The sequence below is a fragment of the Chionomys nivalis genome, chromosome 9 (assembly GCF_950005125.1).
Source record: "Chionomys nivalis chromosome 9, mChiNiv1.1, whole genome shotgun sequence".
Classification (NCBI taxonomy): Eukaryota; Metazoa; Chordata; class Mammalia; order Rodentia; family Cricetidae; genus Chionomys; species Chionomys nivalis.
This window is the reverse complement of record NC_080094.1, coordinates 1655333-1682242: the sequence shown is the minus strand read 5'-3', so window position 1 is coordinate 1682242 and position 26910 is coordinate 1655333. Positions and strand designations below refer to the sequence as shown.

The 26910-nt window shown below is 50.6% G+C and overlaps 1 protein-coding gene across 1 annotated transcript; it reads right to left on the bottom strand.

Moving 5' to 3' along the window:
• Positions 1-2044: 2044 nt before the first annotated feature.
• Rbbp8nl (RBBP8 N-terminal like) lies at positions 2045-9481 on the bottom strand. Its single transcript, XM_057781999.1, has 12 exons — positions 9421-9481; positions 7888-7930; positions 6833-6928; positions 6468-6580; positions 6032-6104; positions 5756-5898; positions 5584-5666; positions 5217-5383; positions 3853-4570; positions 3476-3602; positions 2298-2359; positions 2045-2203 (listed from the first exon to the last, which is right to left on the bottom strand). The coding sequence occupies exons 1-12, from the start codon at positions 9479-9481 to the stop codon at positions 2045-2047; spliced, it is 1845 nt and encodes a 614-aa protein (XP_057637982.1).
• Between the last annotated feature and the right edge of the window lie 17429 nt (positions 9482-26910).

The window sequence follows — 26910 nt, the reverse complement described above, 5'->3', positions numbered from 1 at the left end:
ACAACTACATACCCCTCCCACTCTGCATGGCTCAGGGTAATGCTGGGATGTGTGTCACCCTGCTAGGTAAAGCGGGATCCTTACAATGAGCTTGTTCCCACTGACTACCAGGCAGTGTCCGGGAATAGAGGAGTGCTACCCATGGGGCGCCTGGGGCCAGCCGTCCCTGGCCCAATTTTACCTGGGAGGATAGGGGAGCGGGGCTGGCTTGGGCTGGCTTGCGAGTGTGAAAGGTGCAAGCACACGCTGGGAACCCAGGTGAGCCACACCCACTCCATGTTGCACACAGCAGGAAGTGCTTGGAAATGACAAAGGCACCCTGGCCTCCACTCGGAGCAAACACAGGCTGTGGTCAGTCCCTTTCCAGCAACAATGGCTTATTGTGGCCTCGGCCCAGCCTGCTGAGCTGTAGCCTGGGCAAACATAGGCCACATGCATATTAGCTTAGGTGTTCAAAGACTCACCATTGTGCACTGAAGCAGGAAGTGTCATGATTCTCATACCTGGGACCAGTCTGAGATTCCTGCTATCTTATCGGGCAGAGCTGAGCTCAAAGGCACCGCCCTGGGCAAACACACGAGCAACCCTAACCCTGAAGAACACAGGGACAGAGGATGTGGCTGCCCAAAGGTGTACAAGAGGGTCCAAGGATGCCAGTCCCAAGGAGCTGCTTCCAGGGGGACAGTAATAAATGTCTTCAGTTCCACTTTTCCCCCCACTTTTTGAGACATGGGCTCGCTCGTAATAGCATAGGTTGGCCTTGATCTTACTGCAGCTGAAGAGGACAACATGATTTACATTGTTTCCTGTGGCTGGGTTTAGCGGTGCATGCTTTTAATTCTAGCACTCAGGAGACAGAGGCAGGACAGTCTCTGTGAGTGTGAGGTCTCTGGTCTGCAGAGGAAGTTCCAGACCAGTCAGGGCTACATAATGAGAGTCTGTCTCAAAACAAAAAATCCAAAATATTGTTCCCTGTGGAAGATGTCAATTTTTTTTCAGTGTTGGGGTTAGAATCCAGGGCCTCATGCATGCCAGGAAAGCCTTCTACTAGCTGAGATGCATCCCCAGCCCCTCTCAGCTCTGCTCTTCTCCCACTGAAGTTTTTTTTTTTTCTACAACAATACAAATTTAATAAATGTCTTAAATATCTTCCATTCTCTCTGTAATGAAATGTCAAATGTTCTTTTGAACACAAAATTCACAAATTATCAAAAGGGTACTAGTAAAGGAATATTTGTGTGATGCCCTTTAAAATAATGTTTTCTTAAGAATCTGACTACATATGCCCTCAGGTGATTTTAATGGTTATTTTAAAGTTTCAGAAATTTTCCCATCTTTAAAATACCTAAATAATCATAACATCTCCACTGAACTTTAATGAACAAAACAGTTGGTTTTCACTTACAGCTCAGGACCTCACCCAAATTTTAGTAATAATATTCCAAATTTTAAAATATTTATCAAGATATCACAGAGAACATTTCTTCAAAAAAAAAAACAATAAGTTCCAATTGACAAAGCTACATAATATACTTGAGGACTGAAGTAAGGGAAATGATTCTAAAAATTAACCAGAATAAATATTTTTTAAAGAAATACCAAAAAGATTAAGAATGTTCTCCATGGCCGGGCAGATGTGGCACATATGTTTAATTCCAGCACTAGTGAGGCAATAGCAGGTCGATCACTGTGAGTTTGAGGCCAGCCTGGTTTACAGGGTGAGTTCCATGGCAGGCCCCAAAGCTACAGAGGAACCCTGACTCAGAAGAAGAGGAAGAAGAGGAAGAAGAAGAAGAAGAAGAAGAAGAAGAAGAAGAAGAAGAAGAAGAAGAAGAAGAAGAAGAAGAAGAAATGTTCTCCCACTGAAGTTTTATGGAGCTCTGGTGTTGGTGCTCTTGAGGGAAGGAAGCTAAGGCCCAGGAGTACTGCCAGGAGACCATGTGGTTGGGATTGACAGAGGTCTCTACTGGGGAGGCTCAGGGGTTCCGTCAGGCTCTCGCTGGTCCCCAGATGCTGTTCTCCAGGGGTCTAGGAGAGGCACCTACTATATATGTTGCCCTATTTGCCCTTCTAGGAGGCAGGTACCTTTATCCTGAAGATCTGAGGTCCGCTTCCTCTTCTGCTGTGGACCCTGTTGATGGCCCTCAGCCTGTCTCTCTCCTGGCATGCTTGACTCTGTGCTTGCCTCAGAGGTCAGTCCCATCTGGGCAGAAGGAAACACACTCAGGGCAAGGAACAACCCCTCTCCTGCCTGGGCATCTGCCAGGGCCACTTTGAATGAATGGTTGAGGACCCACCTTGGTGTCTGACTCCCCCAGTTGCTCCAGCCCTGGCCTCTGTGCCCTGACCTTGCTGGGCTCTGAAAGACACGAATGGAGTCAGCCAGACTGATGGCCCTAGACATGGTGTCCCAGGACAATGAGAATAACTCTTCAGATGAAGACACAGAGGAGCTGGTAACCTTCCCCAGGGCTCTTGCTGGAGATCTGAACCCAGGCCCCCCTGCTAGATAACCTCCTGCTTAACTCCTACAGCCCTGTGGGTTGGTGCCTTCCCTTCCTCAAATGAGAAGAGAGTAATACTTCTGAGCCTCAGAGCCTCTATCCACAATGGGAGAGACCGCGCTGGAGGCCAGCAGGCTGCCAATCACTCCCTTTCCCTCTACACAACTCTTCCCACTGCACATCATATTTCACTGCACATCCCATCCCACTGCAATCCTTCCCACTGCAGTCCCTTCACACTGTACATCCCATCCCACTGCACATCCTTTCCACTGCAATCCCTTCCCACTGCACATCCCATCCCACTGCACATTCCATCCCACTGCACATCCTTCCCACTGCAATCCCTTCCCACTGTACATCCCATCCCACTGCAATCCCTTCCCACTGTACATCCCATCCCACTGCACATCCTTCCCACTGCAATCCCATCCCACTGCACATCCCATCCCACTGCATATCAGTTCCCACTGCACATCCCATCCCACTGCATATCAGTTCCCACTGCAATCCCTTCCCACTGCACATCCCTTCCCACTGCACATCCCATCCCACTGCACATCCCTTCCCTCTACACATCCCATCCCACTGCACATTCTTCCCACTGCAATCCCTTCCCACTGCACATCCGTTCCCACTGCACATCCGTTCCCACTGCACATCCGTTCCCACTGCACATCCATTCCCACTGCACATCCCATCCCACTGCGCATCCCTTCCCACTGCACATCCATTCCCATGGCACATCTGTTCCCACTGCACATTCCTTCCCTCTACACATCCATTCCTACTGCACATCCCATCCCATTGCACATCAGTTCTCACTGCAAATCTTTCTCACTGCACATCCCTTCCCACTGCACATCAGTTCCCACTGCACATACCATCCCACTGCATTCCCTTCTCATTGCACATCAGTTCCCACTGCACATCCCTTCCCACTGGACTGGTTCTCTGAGTGCTGATTTCACCTGTGGTCCCATCAGTGGCAGGTCTCTGCAAGTGGGGTACTGGCCTTGGTTTTCCTCCATCCTCCTCTGCTGTCCTTCCAGGAGAGGTCAGGCTGGCATGGGTCCCTGGGAGAAGGTGTGAGGTGTCCTAGGAGAGGCAAATTAATGGTTTGAGTATCTCTCTCTGCTGTCTCTGTCTGTGTGTGTGTGTGTCTCTGAGCCAACTCCATCTTCAGGCTGTAGTAGGTGGATATTCAGTCCTTTCCGAGTGTGAACAGGACCGTTAGGCTGCTCTTTGGCACAAACTGGTGCAGCAGAGAGAAGGCAGCCCAAGGAGATGTGAATGCCATTCTGTAGTGCAATGGCATAGAGAGTGAGGCCAGGACTGGGATCCTTACCTTGGGAGTAGAGTGTTCCTCAGGCTCCTGAGTTCTGGCCTGTGTGCTGCCATTGCTGAGAGTATGGGGGCTGTGAATCACAGGTCTGGACAAGGTGGGCAGCTGGGGGCTGGGAGCGTGGGCAACTGTGGTGTTGAGTGGCAAGGGTTGGCTAGTGGATTTGAGGATGTCCCGACACCGTCCCCGGTCAGAGAGGTCCAGAGGCTTGTCTGGGGGACAGTCCTGAGTGGTCACATCTATCTCCTTCCTTGGGGGGCTACATTGGCTTGTGGACTGAGGATGCCACCCATCAGGCTGGGCCTCTGTGCTCAAAGCTGTCCTGGGGGCCTCACTCTCAGAGCTCTCAGAATCCGAACCAGCTGGTGGGGAAGATGGCATATCTTCTTGTGCGGATGGGACCCTCAACCTGGCACAGCTTGCCCCTGCCCTTGCCCGTGCCCGCAGCTGCTGCTGAACCAGCAGCAGGTGCAATGCTCCTTCCAGCCGTGGGTCCTGTATGCCCATCAGGGCACCAGGCTCCTCCCATGCCTCTGCCTCTCTAGTTTTCAAGCCCTGGGGCAGGGGGCTTTTTGCAGCTGTAGCAGGAGCCGGGGGGCTCCTGTGGGGGCTTTGCAGACGCAGAGACAGGTGACGATTCAGGAGGCAGAGGCGATCAGTCTGAAGGGAGCGCTTCAGCATCTCATAGGCTAGGGCTGATGGCCGAGAGGTCCACAGGAAGCTAGGGGAAAGAGAAGAGTGACTGGCTAAGTGAGATCCTAGAGGGAAGACAATAGGCACCTCACTTCATGGATAGTCAGGCAAGCCACCTGAGGTCACATGGTCATGGGAGAGGGTGGATTCTCATGCCCTCTCTGGAGGCCACTATGTATAGAAGAAGGTGGCAGATTTCGTCAAAAAGGACCCAGAGCATGAACACACTGGCTCCTATGCCTCCTCCTGTGTCTTTAGCTTTAATTGCTGAGGCAGCCTCACGAGAAGGGAGTCTCAGTTGATGGGCTGCCTAGATCTGATTGGCTGATGCATGGGAGATTGTTTTGATTACTAATTGATGGAGGAGAGCCCAGCCCATGGTGGGTGGCACCGTCTCCTGGGCAGACACTCCTAGGCTGTGTAAGCTTTTGGTCAGAGTTTTTGCTTATCCCAGCAACAGAAAGGGAATTGCAATATCTGGTGAGGGGAACACCAGCTACCTAGAGTGTCGGATCCTCCTATCCATCTCCCACAATCCCACTGGCTCTGCTAGGCCACGAGACTGGAGCTTTACCCAGGTCTTCTGAGTGCCCGAGCCAAGGTGTCTACCAGTGTCCTGCCTCTACTATGGGGCAGCAGCAGAGCGTTGCTCACAGTGGTGGGTAGAGCCTCACCTGTCCACAGGGAGGCCATGTTCGTATGGTGGGCTGGGTGGGCTGCTTCTGGTGGATGGCGGCGGGGGTGTTCCGTTGGTGGTGCCACTGTCCGGTGGGCAGGCCCGGGAGCCGGGACGCACCACAGCTACTGTCGAGTGCAGCTGGTTGGAGATGCACTGAGGGCTCTGTACAGGGTGGGCGGGTCAGCCTGGCAGGTCATCTCACCCGGGGTTGGCTCCCCCGCCTCGCATGAAGTTTAGTGTCCTTGTCTGGCCTGGAGACAGGCCTGATGGGTGTGAGGTTGGCACACAGTACCTTGCACAAGGCAGGACTATGAGGACAGCCCACTTGTTGGGGGATCAGGGGTCAGGACCATTGTCCTTACCATGTCCAAGGCCCGTGGCTCAGGCAGGTTGGCAGCTGGGGAAATTCTGGCCACTGGGGAAGTCTTGTGGCTTGACACCTTATCTGTGGGAAGAAGAATGACAAGGAGCTAGGGAGACACTGTGGGATCCCCCAGGTGCCCAATCTCCCTGCCTCCCGCTAACCCCATGGACCTGTGCCTGGCTGTGCTTCCTCCGCCTCCTCCGGGTCTCCTGGGGGGTTCTCGGGGGCACCCTTCCGGTTCCCAGGTGAGGGGAGCGGCATGGGTGATGAGGGCTCTGAGGCGCCCTCCCTGGCCTGGGGTGCAGCCTTGTCTCTGGAGAGGACATGAGGCAGAAGATGAGGATACAAAAGCTAGAGAACTGGGGCAGCCAGGACACCCTGTGGGGCAGGATTCTAAGGACACGGGTCTGCTGAGCGAGCATCTGGGCCTGCGCCTCCCCACTCACTGCAGGCTCCGAAGCATCTTCGTTTCTTCCTTCAGGATCTTGTTTTCCTCCCTCAGCCCATTCATCTCATTGGCTGCAAAGAGTTGTGGCAATTAGTGAGGTCATGGGGCAGGATGGAGACAGGGGACTCCCACAGCACCAGAGAGGCTCTCATTGTCTTGCTCTAGTCTGGCTCATAGCAGGCAGGAGTACAAAACTGGCTGTAGGAGTGGACTGTGGGATGGTGTTGAGTGAACCTCTGCCTGCGGTCTGCAGAAGGATGAGGTCAACACTCTAGCTTGTCCCTAGAGCTCCCTCAGGAAGGTCAGGAGAGTGGGGATGCCCTGGCCTGGCCCAGGAACTGGTGTGATGTCTGGGAGTCATGCCTCCTCCTTTCCCTGTGGCTCTGTGTGGGCTGACCAGGCCCTGGGGTCCCCGGCCTGTGAGTGTGGCTCACTGAGGATGCAGAGATGCTGCAGGCTCTGCAGGTGTGCACTTTCCAGTTCCAGCTGCTTCTTTCTGGCCAGCTCCTGGGTTACCACGCAGCGATCGCACAGGCCAGCCCTCAGCCTAGGGACAGGAGAAGTCACACTGAGACAGACATTTGGTTCCTTATGCCCCATTGCCAGGACATGTCCTGCCTTTCCCAACTGTGGTCCATGGTCCCCCAGGCATGCCTCCTGCTGAGGGCTTAGCATCCCATGTGCGATTAAGTTTGGGAAGGATTTTCTCTTAAGGTTCTGCAAGGCCTGGCTTTGAGACACCTGTCTGGCTTGATCTGTGCTAAAGGCCCCCAGGTTGACTCTGGGGGGGGACCCTCACCTGTTCTCTAGCACCCTCAGGTTCTCCTTCAGTGCCTTCTGCTGCTCCCGGAGCTGGTGGTTTTTGGCAAAGAGCTCTTCTATTCTCTGTGCATCCCTGTGTGGCAAACAGCTGAGGTGGAACACTGGTCTTAATGGCCAGCGTAGCCCAGTTTTGGGTGGGTCCCCCTTGGCAGCTCCCTGTAGGGACCTGCCTTAGAGTGTAGCCCTTCAAATGGGGCTCAGTTCCACACCCTCAGATAGAACTGTTCTTATGGCCTATCTTGTCTTCTTGTTACCTTAGCTACAGCACATATGGACCCTGGTCTATTCCATTGTTTCTCAACCTGGGGATCGCAACTCCTTGGTGTGTGTGGGGGGGTATCAAACAACTCTTTTATAAGGATCATCGGAAAGCAAAGATATCTACATTATGATCCATTAATAATAGCAAGATTACTGTTCTGAAGTAGCAATGAAAATAATCTATGGTTGGGGGTCAGCACAACATGAGGGACTAACTGTGTTAAAGGACCATAGTGGGAGCTGGAGAGATGGCTCAGAGGTTAAGAGCATTACCTGCTCTTCCAAAGGTCCTGAGTTCAAATCCCAGCAACCACATGGTGGCTAACAGCCATCTATAATGGGATCTGGTGCCCTCTTCTGGCCCGCAGGCATACATACATACAGAATATTGTATACATAATAAATAAATAAATAAATATTAAAAAAAAAAAAAAAAGGACCACAGTGTTAGGAAGATTGAGAATCACTCATTTAGCCAGAGATGGGACACAGGAAGGTGACCTGCAGGTCAGCCACCAGCAATTGAGGCTATGCGTTGGGACCCACAATAAGTACGATGACGGGTGCTTTGGTCTCACTGGGTCTCCAAGTGGAGGGCCACACCAGACCCGTTGGGGCTAACATCTCAATGGTCTAGTCCCGGCTCTACCACATAAACAGTGTCACCTGGCCAAGAGACTCCCTGCCCCCTTGGGGGCAGTGTGCGTGGCCTTGGCCTGTGGGAACAGCTGCCCTCCTGTCTGTTCCGCTGGCTCGGCTGGGTTTACTCACCGGCACCGCTCTGAGTTCAGTTCTAGAAGCTTGTTCTGCAGGCCTAGCAGAGAAGATAGACAGGTACAGGTCAGGTCCAGCTGCTTCCCACAGCACCGGTAGGGCTCCTGCCCTGGTTGTCACATGGGATCATCTCCAGACTCCTGCTCACTGACACCCACCCCATCTGCACCTGCGGCCCAAACGCTCTGACTTCCTGAATTGAGGCTGGGTCCCTAGCTTAGCATTTAATTAGCGGTTGACAGAGACCCTGGTCCTGGAAGTGGTTGGCTACCTGGCAGGAGTGGGGAGTGGTAGTGCTAGTGTTAGGGAGGGGAAGCTAGATACACCCCTAACTTCAGGACCTGCCAGTGTCTACTGGTTACATGGAGTGGGACAGAAAGAACTGGCACCTGTCTTTCTCTTCTACTGAGGTTCTGTTCGGTCTTCAGAGCAGCTTGATCTTAGGGTGGGTCTAGCCATCTACTCTCTCAGCAGCAACAAGTTCTTTGCCCCCAGGGTTCAGCAGCCTCTGCCCCACCCTGAGTTCCTGTGTACCCAACCAAGTCTCTTAGGTATGGTGAAGATTGTCTGACAGCCCAAACCAACTGCCAAAAGAAGATCCACTCCTCTTTAGGGAGTGCTCTCATCTTGGTCAGTGCTGGCTCTTCACCTCTCAAGATGAAATCCTATTAACCATAGCTCGTATCCCCACGCACACGTGGCCAGGTATTGTTTCTGTTGCTTCTGGGACATTTCCTGAAACATTAGATGTACAATCAACAGGCCTTCAGAGCAAGTTCTCACTGACACACCTCTTTGGGATCCAGTGAGACTGATCCCAGCCTGGGTAGGCGTGGGGGTTCTCAGAAGGACAGGCTGGCTTCTTCCCTGAGGCTTGGGGGAGTGTCTGGCTTCCTTGACCTTCAGGTGGCTCTTCCTGGAAGGCCTCCCAGGACTGAATTGGAATTGTAATGAGGTGGGTGGAGGGCACCCTGACCGCTGGGGAACTTAGCAGGGGCTGGAAGGAGAGGGAGTGTCTGTTCAGTGCCCGAGACACTTCCTATGGCTTTAGGAGCTCTAGAATGGGCAACCTCTCCCTCCGGGTGAGGAGATATTGTGCTGGAGCTGCTAGCCCTCTGAGAAGACACAGCAGGGCCGTGCTTGGGGGCTGGATGCAGCTTGTGGTCATGAGGTGTTGACGGTGATCCCTAAATAGGTCTCTCTTCCGGTTCACATCATGGGGTGTGGTCTGAAAACATTCCGGATGAGGAAGTGCTCCAGGCCGAGTCTGGACACCGTGCAACTTGTTTTTTTTTTTTTTGTTTTTGTTTTTGTTTTTTGAGACAGGGTTTCTCTGTGGCTTTGGAGCCTGTCCTGGAACTAGCTCTGTAGACCAGGCTGGTCTCGAACTCACAGAGATCTGCCTGCCTCTGCCTCCTGTTTTCCAGACCTACTGAGTACTAAAGGGGTATCCTGGAAGTTTCCTAACCTGCCCAGACCCCCAAGACCATCTTCCTATGAGCACAGGGGAGCCTTCAATTAACCACTTACCCAGAACCTCCTTCTCATGGGCCTCCTTCAGTCTGTTCAGTGACTCCATGAAGCTGTCCATGGCTCCTTGTGCGCTGGCCACTCTGCACTAGTCACAGGAGGGTTGGGAGCTCTACTGCCCTTCTGGGTCCAGCCTGTAGGTAGGGGAGTTGGGGAGAAGGTTGATTTAAGTAGGAGCTTGGGCTGAAAAGGAGGAGTGCTCTTCAGGTGTGGGGCAAATCTGTTTTTTGTGAGGGGCTGCCCAGGGGGAGGGGTAGAGAGTGGATGGCTAAAGGTTGGATGGTGGAGGATGAAAGGGTTAATTGTAGAAGCTGCATGGGGTCAGAGCACTGGACAGACTGACTTCTGGAGGCTGAGCTAGGAGTAGGGAGAAGGGCCATGGATCCTGTATCACACAGTGGCCGTGGTGGCCACGGGAACTCACCAAGCAAAGACATCTATGGTGTGGGGACAGAAACCAGGAAGAAGATGGACTCCCAAACTGTTCACAGATCCACCTGGGCTCTAGTTCCCCTAGAGCTGGCTATAGTCCTGGAAGTGACAGTTGGTGGCTCTGTGTTTGGTAGACGAGGGACGCGGGAATGAAGAATTGGGAGGTCCCTCAACCAGGGGCTGGGAGCCAAGGCTCATCTCAAGGAGGGATATCCTTGTGGGCTAACTAACCACCCCAGCCTTGAGGGTCAGAGGCTGAGTGTCCCAGTCCTAGGTCACATGACCAGGACCTAGCTGCCTTTTTTCTTTCTTGAATTCAATACCGGTGGGTATCACTTTTTGCCATTTAATCCTCAAGATAGCTCCAGGAACTTCTCTCCAAGTGGGGGAACTGAGGTTCAAAGAGGACTTGCCCCCACCTCGTTGGGGGGTGGGGAGTACATTTGAACTCAGACTTGATTATTCACCCAGCATGAGCTCAGGATGTTTTCCAGAGGGCCGGTGTGCTCAGCTATGTAGGCCTTACCTTGCTGAAGGCAAGGAGGTGGGACCAGCTGGTTGGGACAAACGGGGCTAGGAAGGGGTTAAGCCAGCACCTGCATTTCCACCCAGACTCGCCCAGCAGGTGGCTCTTCCCCAGCCCCTAGCACCTGCTTTATGGGCTGGGCCAACACCTGTAGAGGAGCCTGTAGGCTCGGGTGAGGTCTCTATGGGCTCTGGGTCTATATGCTGTTTAGTTTCTTCATTCTAGCCTATGGCACACACCACTAGGCTGTTACTCGCAAGGTCCCTAAAGAGCAGTCCTGAATTCTCTGCTGGACACTGGCTTAGTTCCCTCAGCTCTCCATGGTGTGTCCTGTCCAGGGACCCAGGGCCGTGACAAGACCAAACAAGGTCGTCCTGATCCAGGGTAACATTGCTATAGGGATGACGTGACTTCCGGACACATACAATTGAGATAAAGTGGAACTCAGTTTCCTGGGCCCCTGCCATGCCTAGGATGTCCCTGTGCCCAGCTTCTACCATTCTAGAGTTTTGGGGGTCCGGACAGGGAAAGGAAATGGGGGGTGGTAGATGCCTGGATGTATCCTTCAAATGGGCACCCATGGGAGGAATGAACCTGGATTTAAGAATACACAGGCCCATGCCCAGAAGCCTTGTGCCAACAGAGTGGCTGTCCCCAGACCTGCTCTGTGAGTCTTGGGAATGTAGGGAGCTCTGTAGGTGGGAGTGGGTCTCTTCAGAGGCCAAGACTGTCTTTTGCATCCAGCTGTAGGGAGCTGTGAAGTAAGAAGAAGCCTGCAAGGGTGATAGGCTTGGTGTGATCTTCAACCCAGAAGGGTGGGACCCAGGAATGGGTGAGGGTGCTTTGGGGCTGCAAAAATGCAGAGTGGTGATGGGGGTAGGCAGAGATATGAACCCTAACCCTGAGCCTTGGGGTCCCTAGACAGGGCCCTCATTCTTGACATCCAGGTCAGAATGTCTGTGTGGGCACTGAGCCCTTGGGAAGGAGCGGGTGGAGGGACAAGGCAGCGGAACAGCTTCTGCTCCATCTTTTGCTGCTGCCAGAGCAGTTGGGGAGGCAGATACGACATTGGGAGCAGCTGCCACCTACAAAGACATTACACACCTTCAGGCCAACCTGCCTCCCTTTGTGAAGATGCAGGGACAGAGGTGGTTTGTTCAGAATTAAAGCTGGTAAGAGGCAGGAGGATGTAAGATATGGATGGCTTCTACATGGACAGGTTGAGTGCTACTCGAACCAACTCAGTGCAGCTCACCAGAACCAGACAGCGTGTCCCTAAGCCGGATTGCTCCCCTGTCAGTGCTTAGGAAAGCACTCTACAGTGAGGAAGCCTGAGGGATGGCAGAAGCTTACAACCACAAGTTCTCACCAGGAGGCATACTCTAAGCTCCGCCTGCCTCCCTGGGAGCCAACTTGAGCCTCAGGTTCCCTCCCCTTCTTTCCCCATCCCCACCCCCAGTCCCTTACTTGCTACAAGGATCTCCACCTACTCAATGGCACCTCTACTTGTCTCAAGAGACCCTATCAGCACCTTCGGGTCCCGTTTTACCTTCTAAGGCATGTATATGCTCCATGGGGGCCCCCACTACCCCAAGGGCCCCTACTACCCTCCCAGGAGCCCCACCTGAACCTTAGACCCCCCACTTACTCTGTGGGGCCCTACCTGTTCTGTAGAGCCCCCACCTGCTCTTCAGGCTTACCTGCCTCCAAGGAGCCTCATATGAACCTCAGACCCTTCACCTGTACCTCACAGTTCCCCAGAGGGGCCTCCCATTGCCAATCACAGCAGACTAGCAGGCTGGCAGGAGTGCTAGCCTAGAGCACTAGCCTGGGCTTTGAATATGATTCTTCCTTCCTATGTATAGCCTCGGGTAAGTTGCTTTGAGCCCCTGTTTCCTCATCTGGGGGTAATGACACACCCATGTCCTGTATTGGGTTTCTGTAAGACTCTCACGGGTATCACATGTTCCAGGCAGAAGTCAGGTGGCCCTATTCTGTGTATGACAGAGGGAACCCTGAACCTCCTATCTCCCTCACGTACAGCCCCCAGGGGGCGAACAGTGCCCTCCCTCCCGGGACAGACCTGAGTTTGTAGGAGGACAGATCCCTCCCTGTGTTCTGAGCAGAGGCCTGTATCAACGGTGGATACAAAGTGACCACTAGTCCACGGGTTTTGGTGGTCATTCCCAGGGAAGGTGCCATGCATTCCCTGCAGGGCAGGGCTCATGGTCCCAGCTGTAACTCCCAATAAGAACAGATGTGGCAAAGCTCAGGAGGTGGGTTTAGTGGTCATGCCTAGATGTGCTCTCTGGGGCAGCTGGAGCCCCTGGACTCCTGTCATTGGTGGGTGATGGCAGCTGGCTTCCTTCCCTTTCCAGAGTGCTAACTAAATCAGAGACCAACGACTTCCACCCTGTCTGGCTATCCTCACTGCTTGGCCCCCTTTCTTCTAGCAGGCCCTCAAGGGAAGAGGAGTCTTCAGCAAACCCTCATTCTGTTTCTTTAAGGATGAGCTGTTGGTCAACCCATCTGATACCCACTTAGACACAGAAAGCAGCAATGGCCACAGAGGTGGTAATGACGGCAGATGCAGCTGTACAAAGTACTGAGTATCCCATGCTACGCAATCAGACTTCAAGACACAGAGCAGACAAGAGGCAGGGAGGCAGAGGCTGGGTTTGAACAAGAGTCTGGCTGCTTCCATCTCCTCTCATCCTCTGAATGGGAGGCTGCAGGGATGGGCAAAGCATCTCCCACAGTAGCTTTAGCCAAGCTGCTACTCGTCTGGCTGTGCCTCAGTTTCCCCATTCATAAATCTGGTGGTGGTGACCACAGAGATAGGAGGAGCCTGATATGAAGTGGGAGCTTCCATGCTGATCCAGGGGACCAGACAGGGTGCAGGGGGCTTCTAAGCCCACATGCTCCCATGTGCATTTCATGGTCACCCACAGCAGCTCTTATTTTATAGAGATCTGAGATTAAGAGATGGAATCTGCCTACCATCATCAGCTCACAAGAGATACAGGCTAGACACACGGGCCTCCAGGCAACCTCTTGGGTCAGTCCGGGTTGCGGCTCTATGGAGAGAGGTTTCCTCGGGAGGGTGGCTTCTAGTATCTTTCTAACAATAAACCCGCACAGACAGGTAGCCTCCACAGACAGACAGAGCAACACTTTCGGCTGGAGAAACCCACATCTGTATACATGCCAAAAGTAAATGCCTTTGCACACTGTCAGCCCATCCCCTTCCACGCACACGACCCTTACATGGGGCTAGGGATGGCTGTGTACACACAGGCAGTGGACACAGACATTTTCATGTCTCATGCTGTGTGCACACTGCCTGCCCGAGGTAGCTTTGCAGCTCAGGTGACAGAAGGCCCTGCGACCTGACTCTATCCTCCCAGACCTGGGGGCAGGAGACGGAGTAGGCCAGTGCTTGATCCTACTGTCTCCTACTGCCTGCTGCAGTACTGTGGCTATTGACCCAACTTCAGGGCCTGGCAATGTCCCCCTGCCAAGCTTGGAGCTATGGGCGGCCGGACCTGGCCTTGTGTTCCCCTCGTTCCCATGACTGCACAGTCTCTGGACCCACAGGAGCTAGGTGGTGAGAGACTGAGGACACTGTGCCTATTGGGAATAGGACACCAGCCCATGTCCGAGGCCCTGGAGCCCCCTGCAGAGATTGGGGCCACAGTGTCTCACCAGGGTTCACGTTTGCTGCTCCCAAAGTTCTGCCCAGGAAACCCTCAAGCTTTCCTCCTCCTTGCTTGGTCCCCAGGAGCAGGCATCAGGCAGTCCTCCTTACCTCCCACAGGTGAAGGCAGGCCAGCCTGCCTGTCCCTGCCTCGCCTCCCAGGCCTTCTGCTTCCTGCCTTCTGCCTCCGGGCTGCCTGCTCTGAAGTCTGAGCTGGGTCTCCGGCCCCCATGGTGAGCACCCCAACAACTCCAGCCCACCCAGCTCCTGGAAGGGCACTGACTGCTGTAAGCGTGTACTCACATGGCCACTTGGCCAGCCTTGGACCTCCAGGGGCCTCGGTCCCGAATGATCCCCTCCTGGGAGAGATAGGAGCAAGCAGCATGAACTTGCAAGACAGAATTTTGACCAAACCCGCCTGACGGGTTTCCGATTCTCCCAGCCGGGAGCTGCTAGGAGGCAGGGACTGCCCAAAGCCGCTCGACTGGTCTGGCCATCTCAGAGAGAGTGGAAGAACCGGCTGGCCATGTGCATAGAGTTAGATTGTTTCCCCATAATCCCAGCTGCCTGGGTGCCTTAGCTTGACCGTCATGGGGAGCATCCTGTGAGGCCCTGGACAGGAGCGCTGGCTAGCCCAGGGGCACAGCCAGGCTGTGTGGGCACTTATGAAGGGAGGGGAGATGCTGTTGGCCTTGCCACTTAGGGACTAGATGCTTAGGAGGCCATCATGCTATCTACATTCGGCTTGCCTTGGCTGACCTTCGGCAGGTCAGATTTCCTTGTCTAACCTTGGTTTCCTGGTCTGTGGCCAGGATGACCGTGGGTAGGTGCAGTTCCCTTGTCCTGACTTGGTTTCTTCATCTGTGACTTGTGGATAAAAAACAAAACCCAGGTCCTGTGCCTCTGGAGACGACTATTCAGAGAGCCTTCACTGGGTTGGGGCTTGTCTAGTACCCACTATGCCCTTGCAGAAACAGACAGCTAGATTTTACTTGTGGTAGAGGTGGTCAGGGGCTGAGCCTCAGGTCTGTGGATGTCCCAAGTGGGTGGACATCTCTGGGTTTCAGGCTGACTGCCCCAGCAGATGGAATTTGGGGTGACAAACAGGGCAGGGAGCTGACTTGGTATGAGGTAGCCCGTCTCAGGGTGCTAGAGAGGCCATGCCATTTCCTCTCTAGATAGTGACATCATGGCTGCATTCATGCAGGAAACGGTGCCCTCTGAGGCCATGGATGCCCAAATTACTGTCTGATGTGGGATTCCCCTCTGTGTGCTGCGAATACCATTGATTAACAAAGAAACTGCTTTGGACCTACAGCAGGGCACAACAGAGGTGTGTGTGGGGAAACTAAACTGAATGCTGGGAGAAAGGAGGCAGAGTCAGAGAGAAGCCTTGTAGCTACTGCAGGAGACAGATGTCTTGCCAGAGCCTGCCAGAACTTTGCTGCTAAACCACAACCTTGTGGTGATGCACAGATTAATGGAGATGGGCTAGTTTAGAATATAAGAGCTAGCTAAAAATACATGTAAGCTATTGACCAAACAGTATTGCAAATAATATAGTCTCTGTGTGATTATTTCAGGTTTGGGCAGCTTCTGGTTAGAGATGGGCACCCAACATGGGGCTGATTAAATCCACATAAAACTGGGAGAGCTTGGAAAGAAATTCTAGACATAAAATAACAGAGTTAGCCGGGCGGTGGTGGCGCACGCCTTTAATCCCAGCACTTGGGAGGCAGAGGCAGGCGGATCTCTGTGAGTTCGAGACCAGCCTGGTCTACAAGAGCTAGTTCCAGGACAGGCTCCAAAACCACAGAGAAACCCTGTCTCGAAAAACCAAAAAAAAAAAGAAAAAAAAAAGAAAAAAAAAGAAAATAACAGAGTTAAGTGCAGTTTCTTGTATTTTTTCAGATAGGCTTTGTTTGTTGGCGGTAAGCAGGGACGCTGTGGCCCCTTTAAGAGAGATCTTCCTGATTCACCATTAGTAGCAAAACCTTCAGGTGATGGCTTCCTGGCTCATGCTGCCAGCACAAACTCTGGTTCTTTCGGGAGGCTGAGCACTTCAATGGGGCTTGTGAGCAGAGTGCTACAACCTGCTTAACAACAACATAGACCTGTTGTGTGCCTGAAAATGGGGCTGTGAGCGTGGCTCACAGAGCTGGCTCTAAACAGACCTCCACCATGTTGGACTGGGTGGTGGAGCTAAAAGGCAAAGCAGCCTTAGTCCTAGCCATGCTGTTTAGCACTTTAAGAAGCAATCCTGGTCAGAAAAGGATTGCAGATATGTAATAAAGACAGATTCAGATGGAAAAGACCTCTAAATGGGTCACAGTGTTGGATAAATGTATGTAGGCTTGGGAGAGAGAAGAAAAAGAGTATAGAGAGTTATAAAAAGAAGTAAATCATTTAAAAAATAATAAAACAAAGTGTTTAAAGAGACAGAGCACAGAGAGTCATATATTAAAGGAGTAATGTTGACCGCCTTGGCGGGTCACTCTGTCTAGGGTCTGTAACCCGCCTGGCTGGTCAGTTATTCCAGGGTCACGAAGAGGTACCACCTGACAGACATGGGCTAATAAGAGGAAGGAGGCTAGGCAGATTTGTCGAAGCCTCCATTTATTAGAGTCATGGTTGCAGCCTATATAGCCCCTGGATGAGGAGCTTGGGGGGCTGGGGCACGGGATCTTGCCGCGTGGTCCAAGCCGGTCATGAGGTCGTTGGCCAGGAGGTTATGATCGGTCAGTTCACGATTCCTTGGTCAGGAAGTCACGAGTTGACACACCTAGTTCTCTGGATAGTTTGGAATGTGAGGCGGGTTCCACTAACAGATAGCTCTCTATTAACAGTTAATTTGGGTGTGGGATAGGTTTTGTCAATAAAACAATTCTCAATACAATTGGAAAGTAGAGCCCTCTGCAAACTTCTCAGGGCAATGATCCTTATAATAATTTATTTTTTTTTTGGGGGGGGGGGAAATGGCTCCTGACAGAGTAAAGAAAAATAAGCCATGTAAAGATGGAACATACACAGAGAGTTTGGATTCTGCATATTATTTTCCTTGAATTTTTTGACTATGAAGGAGCTAACTACAGAGAGACATTTCATTGTACAGGCAGCTAAGCTAACATATATACTTTAAAGGTATCTTGACTTCAAAATTTGGGCCTAAGGATATGTTGCTTTGGAAAGAGGTTCTGCTTTTGTTTCCACAGAAGATGGGGGCTTGTGGCTTCCTTCCAGGCTAACATGGTTTGATTCAACAAGACATCTGGAGAGGTCTCTGTGAACTCTAGAAATGCTTCACCCAATAAACAGCAGGAAGTAGTTTGGAGAGAACTATGTCCAAATTCCCAAATAATGTTTATAAATTTTTATTTACATTTAAAGGGGGGTATGCTATAGATATGAATACCTGGCATTGGTATGGATCTTGGTCTATTGATACAAATTTAAGGTCAATTTTGTTATATGTATATTTCTGCTCTTGATTAAAGAATTGTGTTTTTGCAGCTCATTTAAAAATGTAATGTATAATTAAGAAATACAGGTTTATAGATAACTATCTATAATAATCAAGTCTGTAGTCATGCTAGTTAGGTTTTCTACAAACGATAGCATATCCCCCTTCTTCATCGCCCCTGTCTTCATTCCTTTTCTCCTTTCCTTCTTTTTTGAGATGTGGCACTGCTCTGTGGTCCAAGTCAGTCTTAATCTCCTAGAATCAAGTGATCTTCCTCTCTCAGGCTCCTAAGCAGCCATGACTGCAGGTCTTCACCATGATACCAGCCAATAAAATTGGGCTTTACAAAATTAGTAGAAATTAGGCTGAAGTAGCTCAGTAGGCAGAGTGCATGAAAGTCTGATTTGATTCTCAGCACTGTATAAAATGGGTGTGGAGTATCGTGTCTGTAATCTCACTTCTTTGATGGTAGAGGCAGGAGCATCAGAAATTTGAGGTCATCCTTGGCTATATGGAAAGTTTGAGCCCAGTCTAGGATACAAGAAACTCTGTCTCAAATTATAAAGTTAAATTTTAGGGTTGTGCTAGGGTCATCGTGAAACAAATAGGAAAAAACAGTCTTTTCCCCAGCACCAGCCTCCTTTACTGTAAAGTTCCTCCCTCCAGTGGTCCATTGTCACACCCGAGCCGACATCTACTCACTGAAACATGTTAGCCACTAAGGAAGGATGATGCTTAGGGACATGACATGGTATTGTAAGAATATGTTCAGGCGCTGCCTTACTTAGGGTTTCTATTGCTGTGAAGAGACACCATGACCACAGCAACTCTTATAAGGGAAACATTTAATTGAGGTGACTGCTTACAATTCAGAGGTTCAGTCCATTATCATCATGGCAGGGAGCATGGTGGTGTGCAGGCAGACATGGTACTGGCTACATCTTGATTAGACGGCAACAGGAACCACACTGTGACATTGGAATACAGGATATATAGGAGACCTCAAAGTCAGCTCCCACAGCACATACTTCCTCCAACAAGGCCATGCCCACTCCAAGAAAGCCACACCTCCTAATAGTGCCACTCCCTATGAGTTTATGGGGGCCAGTTACATTCATACGACCATAGGTGTCCACTCCGCCTACTGGCGACATCTTTCTGGATCCTAACACCATCAAGGGATCTTTGATCATTTCTCCATGGTCACGGTTGGATGGTGAGCAGGTGTTGGAGAGCATCAGCCCTCTGTCCTCAGGGCCTCTGTCCTCAGCACTTTGCTGGAATGATTGCCACGGTGACAGTGATGCTAACCACTGCCTTTGTCTAGTCTTGCTGAAGGCCAAGGGCGTTGCCTGCATCAACCTCTTCACTCCTTTCTATTTACAGGCGGAGAAACTGAGGCCATGGAATTGAGGCCTTACCCGAGGACCGTCCCTTGTGAGAGGGAGCCTTGGAGTTAAGGGTGGGGCTGTCTGAAGGTACCCCCATAGTTCACACGCTGCAAGGTGGAGCCAGGCCTTGGGAGACAGCTTCTATTTTTATTGCTCTCAAACTGCCAGGCTTTTTTTTTTTTTTTTTCTCACTCCACATTTCTGTGGATCTAAGCCTGCCTGGAGCTGCTAGTCTGGGATCCACTAGAGGCTGTGAAGATGCAGCAGATGGTGGGGGCAGGTCTGTAGCCTCTCAGTGGATAAAAAGTAGACACTTGTTTCAGAAAGCCTCGGAGCTGGTAGGTGTCCCACCAGACCTCCACTCTTTTTAGTGACCTGGAACTATTTAAGGCTCAGTACCTCTTTGGCACCACCCTTCAAGGCAGAGGTCATTTGATGTCCACCCACATCCGGTACATGTTGGCTATATGGCTCATGACGCCTCCAGCATCATGGCTATCTTAGCCAGGATTTGTACTATTGCATCAGAAACACCATGACCGAAAAGCAAGACGGGGAGGAAAGGGTTATTTTGGCTTACACTTCCACATCACTGTTCATCATAAAAGACAGGACAGGACCCGGAGGCAAGAGTTGATGCAGAGGCCATGGAGGAGTGCTGCTTACTGGCTTGCATCCCATGGATGCTTAGCTTGCTTTCTTATAGAACCCAGAACCACCAGCCCATGTATGGCACCACTCACAATGGACTGGGCTCTCCCCCATCAATAAATAATTAAGAAAATGCCTTACAGCTGGGTCTTCTGGAGGCATTTTCTCAATTAAAGCTTCCTCCTCTCAGATAACTCTGGTTTGTGTGTCAATTTGACCTAAGACTAGCCAGCACAAATCCTTGTTCAGTTACCAACAGGAGCCCCGCCTTGCCTACATGAATCCACAACCCTCTCCTAGTGCCCAGGCTACTGGAAGTGCCACCAGCTCTTTCACCCTTCCTGGGTGACCTTGAGAAAGCCTAAAGCCTGTCCTGAGCTCGAAGATGGAGGTGATGCCAACACGAGATAAGACTCTACAGAAACCATCTTGGAAGAGGTCTGGTTCAGGAGGCCATGGTCTGGTCCTCACTGCCTTGGGGCTGAAGTAGCTTCTCTTGCTGTTTGGGGAAAGTCACTATGACCTGATGATGTGTCAGGGATCCAGGTCTTTGGCACTAGACAGGGTATGTAGGCAAGGCACCTCTAACTCATTACTCCTTGTCCCCTTTCCACATTCCAGGCATGCTGGAGCCAGAGCTGGCCTCTGGAGACCCCATGGTACCCCCTATCCACTGGAAGGGAGCAGAGTATGGCCTCTTGGGGCTTCTTCCAAAGTTTTTCCTTTGTCTACCCAAACCTGGGCGAGCTCTATTTCCCCTTTCCTTCCTTCCTCCCTTCCTTTTTTCCTGTCTGTCTTTCTCTTCCTTCCTTCTTTCCTGTTTCTTGTCTGTCTTTCTCTCTCTCTTTCATTCTTCTTCCTGTCTTTCCTTCCCTCCCTCCTTCTTTTCTTCCCTCCCTCCCTCCTTCCCTTCCTCCCTTCCTTTCTGTCTTTTCCTTCCTTCCTTCCTTCCTTCCTTCCTTCCTTCCTTCCTTCCTTCCTTCCTTCCTTCCTTCCTTCCTTCCTTTTAAATTAAAACATATGGACTAGAGAAATAGCTCAGCAGTTAAGCATAGAAGTTGCACTTCCAGAGAATCTGGCTGCAAGTTCTGGCACTCACATGGTGGCTCACAACCATCTGTAATTCCAGTCCCTTCCCCTGAGATTATCAAGCACTCATGTGGTGTACAAACACACAGGTAGACAAAATAGCCATACACATTAAGAAGATAAACATATAAATAATAAAACTTTCTTATAAAAACTTGCAAATAAAAGCATCTTTTCTTTTCAATTAATTTTTTGTGATACTAGGGATTGAACCCAGAACCTTGTACATGTCATGTAAGCATTGAGGTACACCCCCAGGCCTTTTTTCATTTTAAGACAGAATCTTGTTAAGTTGTCCAAGGTGACCTCATTTATTTGATTTTTGGTTTTGATGCTATTGGGGGTAGACTGTAGAGACTCACACGTGTTAAGCAAGTACACTACTACTGAGCCAAGTCTCTAGGCCCAGCGCTGGATTTTGTCTGTAGACCAAGCAGGCCTCGGACTTGCTGTCCTTCTGCCTCAGTCCAGTTACCTCTCCTATCAATTACAGTTAAGAACTAAACCCTTGAGATGTTCTATTAAATGGGTCCTCCAGAGATCCTGTGCTCTTGTGTTCATCTCAGCAAGAAGCTGGCTGGAAGAGTACAGGGATGCGGACTCAGATCTTGTAAGACTTGGAGGGCTCCGTGGCTTTCCTAGAAGGTAAGCTGGGTGGCCTGTGAGTCTTCAGGGACACAGGCCGTTTCGTGGGCACCACGATTATGTGTGGGGAAGCCCTGAGTACACAGATAGGAAAATCTCTATTCTCCAGGCTGAGAGAGGGTGTGGCCCCATCTCCTCTTTGCCTAGCTAAGCTTCAGAGTCCAGGCTTGAAGTTGCAGATGAGGCTATTGAGGCAGGCATCATGGGAGGCCTCGGGGAGTGCATTTGTAGGCCACCCTCTGTCCTGCAGGACCTGTGGGTGTTGGCCAAAGAGGCTGTAGCCATAGGATCCCACTGAGCATGCTCATTGCTAACTCTTTACAGCCTGCTAAGATCTGTGCTGTGTACGGACTGGGGCAGGGGTGGGGTGCCCTCTGCTGACTGCCCACTGTGTGAAGACTGGAGATAAGGAATGGGGTGCTATGGCTGAGTGCCTACTGTATGCAGTTCAGGAAGGTACCATGTGGTTCTCCTTCTTTAGGAACTCCTACAAAAAATAGTTGGCCATTCTGGCCACGCCAGCTGTGGACGTGCTTGGGGAGAAAAAATGAATATTGGTTGTGGCAGCTCGAGGGTGTCTTTGGTGTAGCATGGAGCAGATGATACTTAATCAAAATAAACCAGAGAAGACACACACACACACACACACACACACACACACACACACACACACACCAGGAGATGGTGTAGGAGAAAGGAGGGGAGCTGCAAGGCTGGAGGGTGTGTGGTGAGGAATAAGATGGAGGCGATGGAACTAGAGAAAGCAGGGAGGGAGAGAAACCAACATTCCTCTGCTCTGTTGAGCCCATGTCAAACTTCCTCCTTCTGCTCCTTCTCTTTTTTGTTCTGTCCCTACCTCCTCCTGTTCTTATTTTCCCATCCCTTCTTGTGCTAGGGATGGAACTCAGGGCATCGCGCATGCAAGGACAGCTCACTACCCACGGATCTGTATTCCCAGTCACTCAGAAGCTGTCGATGTCCTACAAGGTTTTATGTCTGACTCTGGGCCCTGAATGGCTGCAGACATGAGCTTGTGTCTTCACGTTCAGGAGACTTCTGATGGTCAGAATCAGAAGTCCAGTGTGAGTCCCAGTTCACTTATCTGTGACAGAGGGCTGTTGTGAGGCCTGGGGGTCTCACGTTGGCATCCTTCACCTATGCATCCGGTCAGCAGGGGAGTTGGTCAGAGTGGACAGGTGGTCTGAGCTTCGGAGGATGTGGTGACCCCTGAGCCCAGCAAGGCTCCTCTGGGTGACACCAAGGCTATCCCTGAAGCTCTCATGGCCCCCAGCCCTGCTTTCTGAGCCAGTTGGGGGCAAAAAGCCCAGCCCAGAGGTGAGGCGGCCCTGGGCTTTTATCCCTGAGCAGGGAGGGCTAGAGATAAGGCTTCAAAGACAGCTGCCTGTGAGCACACCTTTAAAAGCTGCCCAGCCACTGATGTTTGTGTTACTGGACTAATAGATAAGGGGTTGGGTGGGTGGCCAGTACCAAGCCAGTCCAGCCCTGCAGCCCCAGCCCCCAGATAAATGTGTCACCTATTAATATGGCCCCAGAGGGGTCCTGCAGAGCAGGGCTTCTTTATATGACAATTTGGGTCCCTGTCTCCACCTTCCTGTGGACAGGCTTCTGTGGGGGGGAGTGGGAGGGGGAGGGGAAGGGACCTTTTCTGGCAGCTGGCTATGTATCTAACATGCAGCACACAGCACAGGGGAAGCAACTAGAGGGGAGAGGCACCCCTCATTTGCCCCCCACATGACCTCTGTGTTAGCACACTGTCTTTATAATTCCTTTTGATAACACAGACATTGCAAGGATGACCCACTTGGCCAACACTGAATAAGGCCAAAGTCTCCTTTTATTGTCCCTCTTGTCCCCTCCCCAGGTTCCCTCTGCTTGGGATGAGCCTGCTTCCTTCTAGGTCCTCCTCTGGTTAGCATTATAGCCACCCTAGCATGAACCACTCAGAGATGCTTCCTTTGGCCACGCCACCAATCTACAGAACCTTGGTGTCTATCTGATTCCTCACCCAGAGGAAAACCCTAGGTTTATCTGCTTTTCCCTTGATGGTCATTAGACTTCTCATGTTAGTGGATTTGCCTGCTCTGGGCATTTCCTCTAAATAGCCTGGTCTCTCTCTGCACACAGTGGGGCTACCCTCCTTCTCAGGGTTAAAGACACTGCAAATATTCTAACTCCTTTATCAGTTGTGGTTGTTGTCAAAAGGGCTGTCATGACCAGACATTCGGGAGGCAGAAGCAGGTAGATCTCTGTAGTAGGAGCTGCGGGCCTGCTTTTCGTCCTGCCCGGCTCCTGCACGGCTAGCTTTACACCAGAAATAACAACACACAGATTGTATTCATTTAAACACTGCTTGGCCCATTTCTGTTCATGTGTGTAGCACCCCAAGGTGCGCTTACCGGGAAGATTCTAGCCTACATCCATCCTGGGTCGGAGCTTCATCACATCTGCTCAGGAGAGGGGAGCATGGCGTCTGTCTCTCAGAGGAGCTGCCCTGTATCTGAGCTCACTTCCTCTTCCTCCCAGCATTCTATTCTGTCTACTCCACCCACCTAAGGGATGGCCTATCAAATGGGCCAAGGCAGTTTGTTTATTGACAAATGACCTTCCTCCATCATTTCCCCTTTTTCTGTTTAAACAAAAAAAAAAAGGAAGGCTTTAACTTTAACATAGCAAAATTACATATAACAAAACAGTTATGTAAGTATCTTAATCAGAGGTAGAAATGTACACTAAAATATGGTAAATATATACAATATATATATCAATACAATATATGTCAATACATAAAAAATGTTTTTAAACAGAGGTAGAAACATGCATGCATACAATAGTCAATATAATTTCACTTTGTATCAATATATAAGAATCGATACCAATACATTTGTCTCAAAACAATAACTCACAAGTACCAACAAGTACCAATCTATTATCCCTCTTTTTTTTTTTCCAAATGATCCCTGAGCTTATAAAATTCCTTCCCCAACCCTCAACCGTATACCAATTATAATCAACCCCTAAATGATGTCCCTAAACCCAAGGGCAAACTTTACTGGTAGAGGGGACGTCGTCCTCTAGAGTTACTTCCAGCTGTCATGGGGGCAACGTTCTTTCTGGGGGATCCTGTGAAAGTAAAATGATGGTTAAATTTCAAGATCAATGTCTTTTAAAATTGCAAATACTCTCTGAGTATTTTGTGCAGGTCTGGCCAGAATGTTGTATAAGATGTGCACCATTTCAGCTAACCTAGTTGGGATCGTCTTGTGCAGCTGGTACCCAAAACAGGTCTTGTAGTAGCGCTATCAGTATCATGACGTCCTATCAACCAGGTGGAGTCGTTGTTATGGGGCCCCATCTTCTTCCTGGAAACTTTAAATGTCTTTTCGTCCTGCCCGGCTCCTGCATGGCTAGCTTTACACCAGAAATAACAACACACAGATTGTATTCATTTAAACACTGCTTGGCCCATTTCTGTTCATGTGTGTAGCACCCCAAGGTGCGCTTACCGGGAAGATTCTAGCCTATGTCCATCCTGGGTCGGAGCTTCATCGCATCTGCTCTGGAGAGGAGAGCATGGCGTCTGTCTCTCAGAGGAGCTGCCCTGCATCTGAGCTCACTTCCTCTTCCTCCCAGCATTCTATTCTGTCTACTCCACCCACCTAAGGGATGGCCTATCAAATGGGCCAAGGCAGTTTGTTTATTGACAAATGACCTTCCTCCATTAGATCTCCATGGGTTAGAGGCCAGCCTAGTCAACACAGAGCATTGCAGGCCAGCCAGGATAACAAAGTGAGGTCTTGTCCCAAAAGACCAAAAAGAGGCTTTCATGGACCTCAGGGGACAACTGTACAGCTCAGGCTGTCCTTGTCTTGCCTCTGCATCCCAGGGCTGAAGTGGCAGATATGTGCTTGACTTCTGTGCACTGTGTGAATATATGTCACTGTGACTGATTTAATAAACAAGCTGACTGGCCAATAGCTGAACAGGATAAAGTTAGGTGGGAGACCCAAACTGAGAATGATGGGAAGAGGAAGGGCGGAGTCAGAGGAGTTGTCAGACACACAAAATGGGATAGAGGTAAAAGCCACAAGCCTCAAGGCAGCACATAGATTAGTAGGAATGGGTTAAGTTGTAAGAACTAGTTAGTAATAAGCCTGAACTATTGGCCAAGCATTTACAATTAATATAAGCTTCCATGTGATCATTTAAAAACGGCCATTGGGACAGGAACACACTGCCCTACATTGACTCAGGCATTAAATTCAGGATTTCCCGTATGCTAGGTGAGTGCTCTACTACTGAGCTGTGTACCCAGACCTAAGGATCTTTTTACAAATATATTGATTTTGATTATTTTTAAAAATAATATGTATGTGTGCATTTGTGTGTGGGTTTGTATATTCAAGTGTAGGTACCCTGTGAGGCCAGAGGTGTCTTGTTCTCCAGCAGCTGGATTTACAGGTGGTTGTGAGCTGTCTGGCATGGTGCTGGGAACTGAACTCAAGTCCTCTGCAAGAGCAGTATCTGCTCTCAACTACTGTCTCTTAGCATTGGGGTATCTCCCCAGGCCTGAGGGTCTTCAGAGGTTCCTCAGGTGGCTGGATTTTATGACTGAGAACCATAAACAGTCTTCGGTGGTCTACAGACCCTTGCCTGGAGTAGCAGGGTCTTTTCTGCCTGTGAACCACAATTATCTAAAAAAGCATCCAATTGAAATAAAAGTTTGAGTATAAACCTGTAACCCAGTACTTAGTGAGTGGAGGCAGGAGGATAAGGAATTTAAGGTCAGTCTCAGATACACAGTTAAGTTTGAGCCTGCCCAGTTTGGGATGCATGACATTGTGTTTCAAAAATCAACACTGAATAAAAAGAAGTAAAAAAATGTTTAAATGGCGGGTATTTTTTTTTTTCTTGGTTGCAGAGGTTTTGGAATCCCAAGATTTTTTTGTTTTGTTTTTTGTTTTCAAGACAGGGTTTCTCTGTGTAGCCCTGGCTGTCTTGGAACTCACTCTCTAGACCAGGATGACTTCAAACTCAAAGATCTGCCTGCTTCTGCCTCCTAAGTGCTGGGATTAAAGGAGTGCGCCACTATGCCTGGCTAGGAATCTCAAATCTCAGCTCTGGAGAGATCAGTGAGCTGTGTGCAGCCTGACCCCTGCTCTTCTCATTCTTGCCCTCTTGCTGGAGGTCCTGTTCCTTGGGGCAAAACCATAGCTGCTCTGGTCACATTTGGCCTCTATAGTTCCAGCAGCTAGCAAGGCAGTAGAGGGAGCTCCTCCTGGACTGTGTGGGCGTCACTGGAAGAACGTCCTGGGGGTAGGCAGAATCCTTCCTTAGCAATGTCTTTTGTTCCTGACCAGTTGGGGCCAGGTCAGCTGTCTTTTGTCTAACAGAGGGGAAGGGGGCTGAGGGAGACCACTGACAGGTAATGGCAGTGCTTCTGGGCAGTTCTGGATCTCCTTGGGGACTCAACTCTGGGAAGCATGGGCTTGTTTTTCTACTCATTTGTCCCCTGGCCTGGGACTGTGATGGCAGGGCTCCCAGGCTCGTGTGTCTGCCTAGAGTGGCCTCAGCTTCCTGG

Excerpts from the sequence above, each read along its gene's own strand:
- Rbbp8nl (XM_057781999.1), bottom strand. The coding sequence starts at position 9,481 with ATGGACAGCTTCATGGAGTCACTGAACAGACTGAAGGAGGCCCATGAG. Across the intron at positions 6,105-6,467 it reads GCAGCATCTCTGCATCCTCA|CCAATGAGATGAATGGGCTG; the intron begins GTGAGCCACACT and ends AACTCTTTGCAG. Across the intron at positions 2,204-2,297 it reads TGGGGGAGTCAGACACCAAG|ATGGGACTGACCTCTGAGGC; the intron begins GTGGGTCCTCAA and ends CCTTCTGCCCAG.